The 14,922-nt window shown below is 36.2% G+C and overlaps 1 protein-coding gene across 1 annotated transcript in view; it reads left to right on the top strand.

Annotated features, from left to right (window-relative positions):
• Window positions 1-14,922, top strand: part of LOC121376925 (TPR and ankyrin repeat-containing protein 1-like) — a 92,390-nt gene that overhangs the window by 12,563 nt on the left and 64,905 nt on the right. Inside the window, exons 6-10 of the mRNA XM_041504729.1 lie at window positions 3,445-3,596; window positions 4,872-5,103; window positions 8,053-8,319; window positions 9,845-10,116; window positions 12,046-12,211. Coding sequence (XP_041360663.1) covers window positions 3,445-3,596; window positions 4,872-5,103; window positions 8,053-8,319; window positions 9,845-10,116; window positions 12,046-12,211 — 1,089 coding nt within the window. The remainder of the gene's footprint in view (window positions 1-3,444; window positions 3,597-4,871; window positions 5,104-8,052; window positions 8,320-9,844; window positions 10,117-12,045; window positions 12,212-14,922) is intronic.

Raw genomic sequence — 14,922 nt, forward strand, 5'->3', positions numbered from 1 at the left:
CCTGCCGAAGTTTGACGATGTCAGACGTTTGGTCCGCTCATCTGCCCAGAGTGGATTTTTCTCCTGACCACAGGTTTGCTTCTCAATATTCTTAATCTCATCTTCTGTTATTTTAGATACAAATATTGCTTCCAAATAACTGTCCTGTGGGGTCAATTCCAAGTAGTCATGGTCCAGTGCCACTGCATAACTGTTAGCAGGTGGGATCAGTTGGAAAATGGGCATTTTTGAAATTCCCGAAAAATTTAAGCAATGATTCCGGAAAAAATCAGAGTACCCAGGGTTGTTTCGCAAGTTGGCTGGCCGAGGATCAAAATCCATGTTTGTGAACTCGTCGGCGCGAGGTAAATTCATCTGCTTGGCTTTCAGTGGACTGCCTACAAACTTTTTACAATGGTGGAATGTCTGCAATTTTTGAGTACATGTTTCCTCAGTAATAACAGTTTTTGTAGAACAAAAAATGTTCACAGCATACAACACTGTGCACACATGTTTACAATGGGCATTTGGGCCCATGCCAGCCGCACACTCGCACTGAGTTTCGTTGATATCACCATCACTACTCAAGGCTATATCTACCATATAGGTAACACCTTTTTTCATTTCTGCATGGCAACAGCTCTTGACAAAGAATTTATCTCCATCCTTGCCTACACGGAGGAAGATAACAATTTTTTCATTGTAGAATGTCTTTACTGTTTTAATGTCCAATTCCTTGTCAAACTGTTGCAAATAATATTTTACAGTGTCTATTGTTAAATAACAAAATTCTGTGTCTGAATTGATGTCTCTGAAACAGACTGAATCTGGAATCAGCATATAAAAGTCTGGTCCGCAAACATCTGTCTGGCCAAAGTTTTTGTTTCTTTCATATGCTTCAAGTCTGAAACAAAATCAAAACAAAGTTTTAAATATTATGTTTAAATTAGTCCTGTTGTGAATATATTGTCTAAGGCCTGTACATATTTTGTGAGTAAATGATATTGGAAATAAACAACCCCAAAGTTATTTTAAAAAATTATTTGTAAATATAAACACGCAATATATGTGAAATTTATAAAAATCAATGGATATAAGAAAAATCAATGATTAAATGTACTATATTAACAAAATAAAAATTAGGGCGAAGCGACTCGGTTAGAGGTATGATTCAACCATTCAAAATGACTCGGGGTGAACTTGTAATAAGGGCGAAATGACCTGTTACCAACAAAATAATAATTATGGTTCCGATTACCCGACCGTCCCTAGAAAAAACATGCAGCCCTGTTTTTAAAGAAAATGATACGCAAAAAAAAAAAAATTGCTGAACAAGTCTAAACTGATATCACCAAGAAGCAGATTATATATATTTTTTTAAATACCGGTAACCAACTTTTGCACAATAGTCAGCTGAGAATTAAATTACATTCAAAAGTGAAAGTAGAAGAATATGTTGTTAAAACTAGTGCTGTTGCATACTCGAAATACTATTACTATGAAAAATACATTTTGCCTAGTAGTATAAAATATAGAAAGATAGGGCAATTCTGCGTTAAAGTGGACATGGAGTGAAAAATTAAAATCATGTTATTACTTATATATTAAGATTGTTTCGAATGTAAAATTGTACGGAGAATCCAAATCTGATAAGTAAAATATTATAAAATAAATGGATGTGGCTGACCATAGCCATTTTATAAGGATACCATCACACTAAAAATATGACACTTCCATAATACACACTGTGAATTTTTTTTAGATATAGGTGAAATTAGAAAACACAATCAGTTTGTAATTCTGTTACCGAAAACAAACAAAATGTTAGATTGTATTGTTCATATATATGTAATCAAGGAATCAACTCATATTCTCTGAGTAAAATTTACATAATCATATACATTTACTTTCAAATTCATGCATTATTAGTAAAATTATAGCTTGAAATAAGAAATAAAATATGGCCTGCTTTTATTTATTTTTTTAAATTGCAGGTCAAAAGAAATATGGACAGCACATGGTGTATTTAGGGTTTGGAACAGTGTGTGGAAAATTAGTATTGATGTAGAATATAACTGTGTGGTCTAGTCTATGATTAAGTATAACAAAATATATAACTTTTTATAAGCTGCATAATAAATGATTACGGTACAAAATGGCCAAATAACTATGGTACGAAATGGTAAAATTAGGTACAAAATGACTATGGCACAATGGTACGAATTGACTGGTTACCATATAACTATTTAAATAACAAATTTATACAAAGCCTACCTATCCTAAACAATTTGCCTCAAATGATAAAAAAGAACACCTATAAAATAATAAATGAATTAAACCACGTCACTCTTGCCAACATACTCCTTTCCACGTTACTGTGACGTAATTTGACCAAAGCAAAACATGTTGACTTGTGGTATTTATTTTAATTCCCTGTGAATAAGGTCATTGTTTTATTATTAAAATATACGACTTCACGCTTAATAAATTGTCTATATACACTTACCTTTCAACCAGTTCCTTCTTTCTTCCCGTCTGTTTGGCATTTCGCTTCTTTAATTCAGCCTTCAACTGAATAATAGTTAGACTACCGAACATATTTCGTGGTAACGTTTTACACCATGCTTTCTTGACAAAGTCGAGGACCGGCAAGTGCTGCCACCAAGCGGAAGATCAAGGGCAGATAACTCACTACTTCCTCTCATTGTTTTATAAATGTATTAGAATTTTAATCTTTGTTTGTTTTAATAACGTGACACACAGCTTCCAGGACTATTACTGGACAAAGCATAGAAATAAATGCATCATATTATTAATGCGAATAACATGATCTCACATTTTTCGCATTAATATTATGATCACATTACTTTCAGGATCTACAGTATATTATTATTATTTTATGCCTGTTACAATTTTTAGCTCTGCTATTATGTTCATCAGTGGAGCTTTTCTAATAATGATTTGTCTGGTGTCCATCTGAAACTTGATACATTGATTCTCTGGGTTACCCTCCACAAACTAATAGAGATACTTTGGAATTTTGGCATTTTTATTAAATATTTTAAACATTTAAATTGAAAAATCTCAGTCTTATCTTCCCCTAAAGTTTGCATTGGATAGTTCTGAAACTTAGTATTATGCTTCGCTGGGACTGTCTTAATGAACTAGTAGAGAAATATTTTGGAAATTTATAATCTTTTGAATTTGTATTGAATTGAAAAAAATTAAATAAAAATGTATTATTGGACATTTAAACATCTACCTTTTCCTAGAGTTTTGATCAAATAGTTCTGAAACTTGATACTGTGATTTTCTAGGGCAGACTTCACAAACTAATAGAAACATATTTCAGAATTTTATAAAAATTTTAAAATTTATATAAATCTTTTGTATAATAAACTTTAACATTTTGTTTGTGAGAAAACACTGGGTTAATTTTCCTGATAATTTCAATTTGTGTTGCAGGATCTCCATTGCTTAACAGACTGAGTGACATATCGAAACATTACTGTGCTTGTTGGCCGAAGGTTCTTGAAACACTCAGCAAATCTGGTAACTGGACTTCTGTGAAGATCTTGGTGATGGGCATGAAATACAAACCCAAGACTGTCTCAAAGGTCAGTTGAAGTTAAGCACCAATCTTTGTTCTCAGATATTTGTCATTTTAATCAGTATTTGTAAATCATATTGATTAATAAATGTGTTCTAGTGATATCAGTAAACAAAAATAAACTTTGTTATAAGGATTATAATGATGAAACCAACTTATATGAGCAAGTTTTTAGGAATCAAGCACAGAGCGAACTATTCATACCCAATATTTAGAAGATAGTAAGAGTAGATGTTACCGTTAGTCATGAGATTAATGAATTGCAGTTAGTCATGAGATTAATGAATCCGTTATGAGGTTAATGAATCACAGTTAGTCATGAGGTTAATAAATTGCAGTTAGTCATGAGGTTAATGAATTGCAGTTAGTCATGAGGTTAATGAATCGCAGTTAGTCATGAGGTTAATGAATTGCAGTTAGTCATGAGGTTAATGAATCAGTTAGTCATGAGATTAATGAATTGCAGTTAGTCATGACGTTAATGAATCACAGTTAGTCATGAGATTAATGAATTGCAGTTAGTCATGAGATTAATGAATCATATTTAGTCATGAGGTTAAAGAATTGCAGTTAGTCATGAGGTTAATGAATCGCAGTTAGTCATGAGATTAATGAATTGCAGTTAGTCATGAGGTTAATGAATCACAGTTAGTCATGAGATTAATGAATTGCAGTTAGTCATGAGATTAATGAATCATATTTAGTCATGAGGTTAAAGAATTGCAGTTAGTCATGAGGTCAATGAATCACAGTTAGTCATGAGATTAATGAATTGCAGTTAGTCATGAGGTCAATGAATCGCAGTTAGTCATGAGATTAATGAATCCGTTATGAGGTTAATGAATCACAGTTAGTCATGAGGTTAATAAATTGCAGTTAGTCATGAGGTTAATGAATCAGTTAGTCATGAGGTTAATGAATTGCAATTAGTCATGAGGTTAATGAATCAGTTAGTCATGAGGTTAATGAATCACAGTCATGAGGTTAATGAATCACAGTTAGTCATGAGGTTAATGAATCGCAGTTAGTCATGAGGTTAATGAATCGCAGTTAGTCATGAGGTTCATGAATCACAGTTAGTCATGAGATTAACGAATCGCAGTTAGTCATGAGGCTAATGAATTGCAGTTAGTCATGAGATTAATGAATCAGTTATGAGATTAATGAATTGCAGTTAGTCATGAGGTTAATGAATCGATGCAGCAGTTTTGAATGTCATCAATATTATTATACTTTCCTTTTTCAATGTTTCAAACTCATAAAAAATGTTTTTTAAATACAGATTGGCATGATTGTAAAGGACATAGACTTCAGACCAAGTCCCCATGGAATAGCCGCAAGCTTCCCAGCATCCTCTGTGGTGCTCAGTTCAATAGTGGATGCCCCGGAAGCAGCGGCATGGGCCGATGAGCTGATTATGGTGTTGTTGATACAGAACGCGTCGCTGGAAACACTGACCGTGTCAACAAACACCCCGTCACTCCACATAGTGCTTAGACTCTGCATTTCAACAGGTTTGTATCCCACTGAACATTTTTATTACTGTTGACCGGCCTCGGTGGTGTAGTGGTTAAGCCATCGGACTACAGGCTGGTAGGTACTGGGTTTGGATCCCAGTCGAGGAATGGGATTTTTAATCCAGATACCGACTCCAAACCCTGAGTGAGTGCTCCACAAGGCACAATGGGTAGGTGTATATCACTTGCACCGACCAGTGATCAATAACTGGTTCAACAAAGGCCATGGTTTGTGCTATCCTGCCTGTGGGAAGCACAAACAAAATATCCCTTGCTGCCTATCATAAAAGAGTATCCTATGTGGCAACAGCGGGTTTCCTCTAAAAAAAAAACTGTGTCAGAATGACCATATGTTTGACGTCCAATAGCCGATGATAAGATAAAATATCAATGTGCTCTAGTGGCGTCATTAAATAAAACAAACTTTACTTTACTTTTATTACTGTTGATTTGTTTATTAGTCCTCTACTGGTCCATTGCCTCTTTCCTTCTATCTGTTTGTCTGCAATGCCTCAAGATTTGTAGTTGAAATTTTGTGTATAGCTTTATCCTGTACTGTTAAAGATCAAGTTTGATTTTCACAATGGACCCCTTGGTCCTTGAGCTTAGGAGATACAAAAATTTATTTTCAGGACTTTTTTTTCTGACATTTTGTGTATAGCTTTATCATGTACTGTTAAAGATCAAGTTTGACTTTATATTGATTTACTCCTTAGTCCTTGGACATAAGAAAATTTGGTGGGCTCAAATGGGGACATGTATTGCTTTAGCAGTACTCTTAGAATGCTTGTTGGGGTTTTTTCATTTAAAAAGCAAAGGAATATTTGTTTAATAACACCTCAGCACTTTTTAAACTACAGCTATTTGGGGTGGGATTTAGATCAGTGGGTAGAGTGCTCAGCAGTTTTTAAACTACAGCTATTTGGGGTGGGATTCAGATCAGTGGGTAGAGTGCTCATCACTTTTTAAACTACAGCTATTTGGGGTGGGATTCAGATCAGTGGGTAGAGTGCTCATCACTTTTTAAACTACAGCTATTTGGGGTGGGATTCAGATCAGTGGGTAGAGTGCTCATCACTTTTTAAACTACAGCTATTTGGGGTGGGATTCAGATCAGTGGGTAGAGTGCTCATCACTTTTTAAACTACAGCTATTTGGGGTGGGATTCAGATCAGTGGGTAGAGTGCTCATCACTTTTTAAACTACAGCTATTTGGGGTGGGATTCAGATCAGTGGGTAGAGTGCTCATCACTTTTTAAACTACAGCTATTTGGGGTGGGATTCAGATCAGTGGGTAGAGTGCTCATCACTTTTTAAACTACAGCTATTTGGGGTGGGATTCAGATCAGTGGGTAGAGTGCTCATCACTTTTTAAGCTACAGCTATTTGGGGTGGGATTCAGATCAGTGGGTAGAGTGCTCATCACTTTTTAAACTACAGCTATTTGGGGTGGGATTCAGATCAGTGGGTAGAGTGCTCATCACTTTTTAAACTACAGCTATTTGGGGTGGGATTCAGATCAGTGGGTAGAGTGCTCATCACTTTTTAAGCTACAGCTATTTGGGGTGGGATTCAGATCAGTGGGTAGAGTGCTCATCACTTTTTAAACTACAGCTATTTGGGGTGGGATTCAGATCAGTGGGTAGAGTGCTCATCACTTTTTAAACTACAGCTATTTGGGGTGGGATTCAGATCAGTGGGTAGAGTGCTCATCACTTTTTAAACTACAGCTATTTGGGGTGGGATTCAGATCAGTGGGTAGAGTGCTCATCACTTTTTAAACTACAGCTATTTGGGGTGGGATTCAGATCAGTGGGTAGAGTGCTCATCACTTTTTAAACTACAGCTATTTGGGGTGGGATTCAGATCAGTGGGTAGAGTGCTCATCACTTTTTAAACTACAGCTATTTGGGGTGGGATTCAGATCAGTGGGTAGAGTGCTCATCACTTTTTAAACTACAGCTATTTGGGGTGGGATTCAGATCAGTGGGTAGAATTCTCACTTAAGGGTTGTAGGATTGAACCACGTCGGTGGACCCATTGGGGATTTTCACAGGTCCTAACCATGTCGTAGAGTTTGTGTGCTGGTTACCTACCGGTTGTGGTAAACCGTTATATTCTTAAATTAACACTTAAAAGCTTCAGGATCATCAGAATGTTATTCCCTGTGCAAATATAATTACAAACATTAGATAACTATAAAAAAAAAGCAGCAAGTAATCTTATAAAGGAATTTTCCCGACAGGACAACACATACCACAGCTTTTGATGTGCCAGTCATTTACCACTGGTTGGGACAAGACAAACAAAAAATCCAGCACACTTTAGCCAAATGCTTGACCTCCCATTGTTTGTAATTTAAAAAAAGCTGATAACAGACGTGGATGATAAATGTTTTAAACTGGGGAGAAAACTATGTGGAGCATGTACATGTATAATGGTATTCAGAACATGTTAATGAATTAATGGCTTATGTATAACGGGTATTCAGAACATGTTAATGAATTAATGGCTTATGTATAACGGGTATTCAGAACATGTTAATGAATTAATGGCTTATGTATAATGGGTATTCATAACATGTTAATGAATTAATGACATGTATGATGGGTATTCAGAACATGTTAATGGCTTATTGATTTTATTTTAATATGGGACTGACAATTGAACTATTTTTTTTTATATGCGACTCCCTGTCACTACCAGGGTTGTGCTTCTTGCTTGCTTGAATATCAGAAATTACACTACAAATAAACTATTTTGTCTAAAGTTCTATGTTTTTTAATGCAACTTTCCCAAAAGGGTGGTGTCTTGCTTGCAGTCAATTCATTCTGTATTAATGAATCAACCACACCAAAGTGTGGCCACCTTGTTGCAAACACGTAAATTCTGTTCATAGCGGTAACATTTTGTCTAATATCTAGATATGTATTTTTCTTTTAACAGGAAATGTGGCATTGCTCTCTCTAGTGTTGACAAGTGATCGACAGCTGGCACAACAGAAACATGTTCAAGATGACAAGGGAAACACTCTGTTCCACGTGATTTGCCAACTTTCCGCTAGTGGAGAGTTGGCAGTTGGGATAAAACTCGCTGAGATGTTGCTGGAACACAACTTTGATGCCACACTGCATGATAACCGTGGCATGAGACCTCTAGACCTAGTTCCACAGGCCAGCTCTTTGGGCAAACTCCTTGCCAAGACACAAAATGGTAAAGCAACAATATTATAATAATCCTAACTATTTGAGACTAAAAAGTTAATTTTAGCAAGATATAGTGGTGAACCTTACCATTTTCAAACTGTTTCATACTTAAATGAGCCATTTTTCTAAAGAAAATTATAATTCAAGTTTATTACATAATAATATTTGAGAATTAATCGGTTCACACTTGGTATATGACAGCTGTTGTTTTTTACCTTTTATTTATTTTTAAAGATGTAATGTACTCGGCTTTTTATTTTCTACGAACCTTTCCTCCAAGTAACACATGGAATGGCAGTGTGTCACATGTCATTACTAGGTCACTGTGACCTACTTTTTATGGATTACTGCTCATTAAAGGAAATTCTTGTCCTGGCTGTATCTTTCTTATCAATTCATATAGGATCATCAAACCTTGCATGCAAGTTCAACTTGGGATAGCGGTGTATCACATACCATAACTAAGTCACTGTGACCTACTTTTGAAGCATTACTGCATATTAAAGGAAATCCTTGTCTAAACCATATTGTCCTTACTAATTCATGCAGGACCATGAAATATTGCATACAACTTCAACTTGGGATGGCAGCGTATTGCATACCATTACCAGGTGACCACAACCTACTCTTATTGTGCTTCTAGATAATACACCTGTTATCACTAGATCACCCACATTGTTCTAGATAATTATCCTTCTATCCGGGATAAATCACATAATTTATCTAGATTCTGAACATCATAGGGAAGTCTTGTTCAGCCTTTGAAGAAGCCAAGATGTTTAATTTTCACACATTACATACACAAACTGTTTCTCTGTCAGTATAAATGTGTCATCATTGTACCCATGCTACAAAACATTTCCCTTTCTAATAAAGACCAATAGCTTCATTAATCAGACAGCACCTTCTCCACTGGGTGCAATATGATAGTATCATCAGTAGTTGGTCCATAACAAACTGTTAATCTATCCTATTGCACAAATTTCACATAATTATAATCCAATAGTTAATGCAGGGCTCAAACTTGGAATTTGTTACTCATTTTAATTTGCCATATCCAGAATGCTAATTTACAGCAGGTTCCAGCCTGCCTACAGCAATTTTAAATAGTAACATAATGCAACAAATAAACATAACTTTAAAAGCTAAAATTATCCTCAACCGAGGGCAATAATTTTTATTTTAGTGAACTTGTGTTAATAAAGCTCCTGCCCTGTATGGTATGGTAGTTAATATCGCAGCGTCTGCAATTGCCACTGGTGCCACTGTTAAGTTTGAGTCCTGTAATGTTAAAAGTTTTGTTTAACAACACCACTAGAGCACATTGATTTATTAATCATCGGCTATTGACATAGTCTTAGAGAGGACAACTGCTACATTTTTCCATTAGTAGCAAGGGATCTTTTTTATGCACCATCCTATAAACGGGATAGCACATACCACAGCTTTTAATACTTCTGATGGTCATATCACATACATGTACCTTGCCGGTACTCTTGTTGCCTAAACATTGTTTTCGTCTTCCATTTTAGTGAAACCCCCAGAGCCAAATTACAATGCAAATGCAAAATCCTTGAAGGAAGAAGGCAACAAAGAGTACAAGAAGCAGAACTATATAGCTGCTATCCATCACTACACTCAAGCTATAGAACACCTCAGTGATTTGGCCCACACGAAGGAGATTCGGCATGACCTGTCTGTGCTGTTTGGAAATCGAGCCGAGTGCCACCTGAGACTCGGTCGGCCAGACATGGCTCTTGAAGATGCTAAAACCAGTGTGGGATATGATCCAGATTGGTATAAGGTAAGGTGTCTGGTAACTGGTGTTTTAACCTTTACACTACTGGATTAATTTTTGACACAAAACACGTTGAGTGGGTACAAGTTTATCATTTTGACTCGCATATATTCACTTGAATGTTTTATAAATACATAAAATAAAGTTGATATTTTATGACATTTTAGATCAGTTAATGTTTATTAAAATTAGGCAAAAAATTTAAAAGTTGCATTTACTTACGGGCATTTGTGGCCAGCTGTCCAGTATTTATGTCCATTATTCCCTATAACTGGCTTTCTGACCAGAATATTTTTTTAAAAATGAACTGATTCATATCCCAGTATTTGGTGATTTTCGTTGTTGGTAAAATTATCAAAATATCTGTCGCCGACAATCAGCTATCGATCCCTGAAAATTACCGCAACATGCCGCCATTGTTGTCAAGCGAAAATACTTGCCGAAAACCACTTTTTCAACTCAAAATTCCAGTGTATTTTCCACAGAAAATTTAAAATCTAAAGACACAGGAAAATGAGTTTCCTGTTAATAAATGGTTTTCTGTAAGAGTCACATGCAAAAAGGCAGGAAATATGAATTGAGGAATGCACTGTATACAGTATGTCGACTGGCGTGACGTCGGGTGAGATATCTCGCCTGCAGTAGTCGGAAGGTTAAAGAACATGCTACCTGAAACTCGGCTAGACATGAATCTTGAAGATGCTAAAGTCAGTGTGGGATATGATCCAGATTGGCATACGGTAAGGTGTCTGGTAACTGGAGTTTTAAAGAACGTGCTACCTGAAACTCGGCCAGACATATCTCTTGAAGATGCTAAAGTCATGATGCAGATTGGCATAAGGTAAGGTGTCTGGTAACCGCTGCTTTAAATAACGAGAGGGATGTAGTTAAGTGGTGAAGACTGAGGATGGATTCCCCCCTCGGTGGGCAAAACCACACATCTGGTATACTGTATGCTGTGCTGTCCTGTCTGTTAGAAAACTAAGAAGAAACATCCCTTACAGCTGTTCAGTAGGAGGAGCCTGTGTGTTGACAGCATGTTTTCTCTTGTTGAAATGGGTATGGGACGTAGGCCTGATGTGTGGTTGATCTAGGATCAATCTCCATTGGTAGGCCCATTGAACTATTTCTTGTTACAGCCAGTGCATCATGACCATCAAAGGCCATGGTATGTGCTATTTTGGGGGGGGGGGATGGTGCATATAAAAGATTCACTGTTACTAATGGAAAAATGTAGCGTGTTTTCTCTTTAAGAATCACCAAATGTTTGACATCCAATAGCTGATGATTAATAAATCAGTATGCTCTAGTGGTGTCGTTAAACAAAACAAACTTTAACTTGAAATGACTGTATGGTAGAGACCAAATGGCCGTAGTTTAAAAAATTTCACTTGCTGCATTGAAACCCGCCATCGGATGTAACATGCTGGGTTCATTTTCATCAAGATTCATTTCGTCGAATAAAAGGAGTTAATTTTTGTTGTACTGGTTGACAAAATGAAACTAAACATGTTTTTGTTAAAATTCTTTCAGTTTTAATTTGAAATCACCACAGTAATAAGAAGAGCAAGGTATAGACTTTAGGTGTACACCTGTTTAATGGGAACAGTAGCATCAAACCATTAAGCATCACTTAACCAGCCATGTGTACTTTTATTAACTCCATTTTATTTGTATAGTCACAGGAAACTACTTGCATTTTGCTCTTTTTTTATTATTAATACACTGTCAGTTGAATCCTAGTGCTTGAGAAAGTGTTCGACCCATCTGGTAGTTCGACCTAACCATTCGGTTTACATACAGTAAGTGTAACTCGGGACTTCGTTTATGGTGTGAGTATTGCAGTGTATTCGACCCTTCCGAGTTCGATCCAATGAGATTCTACTGTATATTAAAAAAAACTATTTTAATGCTAATTGTTGTATTTGTTAATAGGCCCATACCCGAGTTGGACGGTTATTCATTGCCCTTAAAAAAGACAAGAAGGCAATGATTGCATTTGTGAATGCTTACAACTGTCTGCCAAGCAATGCTGATGACGTTGTTCAGATAGAGATTCTTTCCGAGGTTATTGTTCTTTTCCACCAAGTCGAAGGCAAAGGTATGTTTACATCGTTCCTTACTAACATAAGTAGTAACATTTTACAGGCTTGACCGAGGTTGAGTAAACATGTTTACATCTCTCCTTACTAACACAAGTAGTAACTTTCTACAGGCTTGACCGAGGTTGAGTAAACATGTTTACATCTCTCCTTACTAACACAAGTAGTAACTTTCTACAGGCTTGACCGAGGTTGAGTAAGCATGTTTACATCTCTCCTTACTAACACAAGTAACTTTCTACAGGCTTGACCGTGGTTGAGCAAACATGTTTACATCTCTCCTTACTAACACAAGTAGTAACTTTCTATGGGCTTGACCGTGGTTGAGTAAACCTGTTCACATCTCTCCTTACTAACACAAGTAGTAACTTTCTACAGGCTTGACCATGGTTGGTAAACATGTTTACATATCTCCTTACTAACACAAGTAACTTTCTACAGGCTTGACCGAGGTTGAGTAAGCATGTTTACATCTCTCCTTACTAACACAAGTAGTAACTTTCTACAGGTTTGACCGTGGTTGAGCAAACATATTTACATCTCTCCTTACTAACACAAGTAGTAACTTTCTATGGGCTTGACCGTGGTTGAGTAAACCTGTTCACATCTCTCCTTACTAACACAAGTAGTAACTTTCTACAGGCTTGACCATGGTTGGTAAACATGTTTACATATCTCCTTACTAACAAGTAACTTTCTACGGGCTTGACCGAGGTTGAGTAAACATGTTTACATATCTCCTTACTTACACAAGTTGTAACATTCTACAGGCTTGACCGAGGTTGAGTAAACATGTTTACATCTCTCTTTACTAACACAAGTAGTAACTTTCTACAGACTTCATTGAGGTTGAGTAAACATGTTTACATCTCTCCTTACTAACACAAGTAGTAACTTTCTGCAGCCTTCACTGAGGCTGAGTAAACATGTTTACCTATGTGCTATTAGGTCTCTGGGAAAATTCATTTTAAACACTAACTGCAAATGAAAAAATGTAGTGGGTTTTGTCTGAAGACTATGAGTCAGAATGATCACATGTTTGATATTCATTAATCAATGCTCTTGTGCTGTCGTTAAACAATAAACAATGTTAATGTCATTAAGAATTATATGCTGTATGTTTCTAGAGAATACTACATGAGTAGCTGTTATTTTATGAGTTTTTTCAAAACATATCTAATGAGCAAACCAAGATTGATAACATTTTTAAACAAAGAGTTGTAAGATAAATGCTATCTAATGGACACAAAATTGAATCTGGTATTTTATTTTATACCTGTCCTCAAATAACAGGTTTAAATGAAATTTTAAAATCTTCCCAATTAAAACCCTTCTATGGTACCATTTACGAGGTCATCACCTAAAAGCAGCCAGGCATAAGTCTTTAAATCGATGACATGTGATACACATAATGAATGATGTCCTCACCAATGGATGTGCAATAAATCGATGACGTGATACACATAATGAATGATGTCCTCACCAATGGATGTGCAATAAATCGATGACGTGTGATACACATAATGAATGATGATGTCCTCACCAATGGATGTGCAATAAATCGATGACGTGATACACATAATGAATGATGTCCTCACCAATGGATGTGCAATAAATCGATGACATGTGATACACGTAATGAATGATGTCCTCACCAATGGATGTGCAATAAATCGATGACGTGTGATACACATAATGAATGATGTCCTCACCAATGGATGTGCAATAAATCGATGACGTGTGATACACATAATGAATGATGATGTCCTCACCAATGGATGTGCAATAAATCGATGACATGTGATACACATAATGAATGATGATGTCCTCACCAATGGATGTGCAATAAATCGATGACGTGTGATACACATAATGAATGATGTCCTCACCAATGGATGTGCAATAAATCGATGACGTGTGATACACATAATGAATGATGATGTCCTCACCAATGGATGTGCAATAAATCGATGACATGTGATACACATAATGAATGATGTCCTCACCAATGGATGTGCAATAAATCGATGACGTGTGATACACATAATGAATGATGATGTCCTCACCAATGGATGTGCAATAAATCGACATGTGATACACATAATGAATGATGTCCTCACCAATGGATGTGCAATAAATCGATGACGTGATACACATAATGAATGATGTCCTCACCAATGGATGTGCAATAAATCGATGACATGTGATACACATAATGAATGATGATGTCCTCACCAAAGGATGTGCAATAAATCGATGACATGTGATACACATAATGAATGATGATGTCCTCACCAATGGATGTGCAATAAATCGATGACATGTGATACACATAATGAATGATGTCCTCACCAATGGATGTGCAATAAATCGATGACGTGTGATACACATAATGAATGATGATGTCCTCACCAATGGATGTGCAATAAATCGATGACATGTGATACACATAATGAATGATGTCCTCACCAATGGATGTGCAATAAATCGATGACATGTGATACACATAATGAATGATGTCCTCACCAATGGATGTGCAATAAATCGATGACATGTGATACACATAATGAATGATGATGTCCTCACCAAAGGATGTGCAATAAATCGATGACATGTGATACACATAATGAATGATGATGTCCTCACCAATGGATGTGCAATAAATCGATGACATGTGATACACATAATGAATGATGTTCTCACCAATGGA

The sequence above is a fragment of the Gigantopelta aegis genome, chromosome 7, assembly GCF_016097555.1.
Source record: "Gigantopelta aegis isolate Gae_Host chromosome 7, Gae_host_genome, whole genome shotgun sequence".
NCBI classification, from domain to species: domain Eukaryota; kingdom Metazoa; phylum Mollusca; class Gastropoda; order Neomphalida; family Peltospiridae; genus Gigantopelta; species Gigantopelta aegis.